Source organism: Buceros rhinoceros, unplaced genomic scaffold, assembly GCF_000710305.1.
Source record: "Buceros rhinoceros silvestris isolate BGI_N320 unplaced genomic scaffold, ASM71030v1 scaffold5741, whole genome shotgun sequence".
Lineage (NCBI taxonomy): Eukaryota > Metazoa > Chordata > Aves > Bucerotiformes > Bucerotidae > Buceros > Buceros rhinoceros.
In genome coordinates this window covers 88,501-90,678 of record NW_010395901.1, presented here as the reverse complement: position 1 = coordinate 90,678, position 2,178 = coordinate 88,501, and the positions used below count along the sequence as shown (strand labels likewise).

Here is a 2,178-nt window from a genome sequence, read left to right as displayed (position 1 = left end):
TGAGAAGGAAAGATTGAGAACTGTCTATGGGTTGCGACAGTGTTTAGATGATGGCGTTGGGAACTTTTCAGAAAAACAGGCAAATAGCAACAGAGCTCTCCGGGTCCTGATGTACCAGGGCTGTGGTTTGGAGTTTTAGTTATCTGTGCATATTGTATTGCTTGATGCTCTTCCTGCGCACAGTTCTATGGATTTTAAGATCAAAAAGCACAACTGGCACTGCATTTTTATGGCATCCTGTTAACACAGACTACTGAGCATTAACAAGAAAAAGCTGCTCTTGAGGCTAGTTTTTCACTGTGATCCTTTAAAATCCTGTTTTGTTTTGACAAGTTGGTTTCAGCCACATAACCATTTTTAATTCAACTCTCTCTCAGTCATTTAGTTAACAGGCTATTCTGAGTCACAAGATACTCTTGTATTTTGCTTCCTTACTCCCTTTGTAACAAAGCTTGTGACCCTGTCATAGAGCAGTTTCATCTATCGATGCAAATTTTCTCAGCCTCTATAAACTATGTTTCTGGTGGTATTCCTTACCTTCCAGAGTCAGAGGAGCAACACAGTCGACTGGGGAACTAACTTACTTGTTTGTTCCTGTCATCCAATGGACTCTGACCTTGAATTTTGGCAGTAACTCTTGTGCATTTGTGTTTCCTGTTCTTTCAGTCCTGATCAAGACTCTCCAGCTCTGTCATGTCGCCTACTCCTTGCCAGTGAACAGTGGCCTCTTGCAGAAGTCCTGGCAGAAGTCTTTTCACACAGTCCCTCTCAATTTACCAAAGAAAGGCCATGTCTGCTTTTAATCTGATGAACCAGAGCATGCAGTGTACAGAGCCTGAGGTAGACTGTATCACCCCACGGATGAAACTGAGGGATGAAGTGTTTGTCTTTATTGATGGTAAATGGGTGAATGAGATCTACTGCCAGCCACCCTTTGCTTCCGGCTGGAAACCCTTTAGCAAAAAGACACAGAATGAGTGGAACATCTGGGAGGAGAATAGAGCACTCTGGGGGGAAAACCAAGTCCTCCGGGTAGAAAACAGGATGCTCTGGGAAGAAAACAAGGCTCTACAATGTCTCCAGTCACAGAATGAAGCTGTCCCAGTTATTTACACTGATGTCATTCAGGAAAACTTCCAGAAGGAAAATAAGCCATTCCCATTTTTCCAGGAGAGGAAAAGAGGCTTTCAGGTCAGCCCAGGCCACAAAGCTCTCCAGGTAGTCAAGGAAAAGAACAGAGTCTTAGAGGATTTGCAGCAGGAGAATAAAACAGTCCCCATCATCTGGAAAGACCAAAAAGCTATCACAATCTGTGAAGAGAGTAAAGATGCCAGCTCAGATCTTCAGAAGGACACTGACACCGTCACAGCTGTGGAAGAATGTAACCCTGATCCAGCACCCCAGCAGGAACATGAAGCTAAAATGAAGACCACCACTCCGACCCAGAACAAGATCAAGTCTGCCCCAAGCATGCAGAGCAAGTATGAAACCCTCCAGGCTCTCCAGGACTTATATGAATTCCTCCACATCTTCCTGAAAAAGAACAATCTTCTTGGAGAGAAACAGGGCTGTCACATTCTCCATGATGTGAACAGATCCTTCCAGGAAGATTATGATAAATTGAAGCTGCAGCTGAACGCTGTGAAGAATACCGTGTCAGCTGTCAGAGCTCAAATGGAAATGTTGGAAAAGGCACTCATTGACATCACTTCACCAATGTATGAAGAGGCAGAACAGAAGCTGGCAAGTGAGCATCAGCTTGGAGAGACGTGAAGCTTGATGCTGAGGCCTGGTAGTTCAATTTCCTGAAAAGCTTATCTCCTTGTTTCAGGGAACCTAATAAAATCACAGTGGAGCCTGAAGACATCTGGGGAACATTGTTTTATTCCCAAATTTTCTTACGTTAACTTAGGTGTATTTCACTTTCTGATCACATAGTGTGGTTGATTGTCATGAATTTGCCTAGTGTCAGGAAAACATGTCTTTCAGCATTTTTTTTTCAAAGTTTCTGATAATAAGGCCTAAATTTTCAAAAGATAATTCATGCTTTTCACATTTAATTTGAGGAACCTTATGTTAGCCATATTTTTCAGAGGGATGGGCACTTCCTTAAAATGAGGATTCCGACTGTGAGTTGAATATGGTTCTCCAGTGGTCCCTTTCTCACTTATGGCTGGC

General features: G+C 43.0%; 1 protein-coding gene across 1 annotated transcript; it reads left to right on the top strand.

Moving 5' to 3' along the window:
• Positions 1-789: 789 nt before the first annotated feature.
• Positions 790-1,773, top strand: SPERT (spermatid associated). Its single transcript, XM_010145703.1, has one exon. It carries the CDS (start codon positions 790-792, stop codon positions 1,771-1,773), a length of 984 nt encoding a protein of 327 aa, XP_010144005.1.
• Positions 1,774-2,178: the final 405 nt, after the last annotated feature.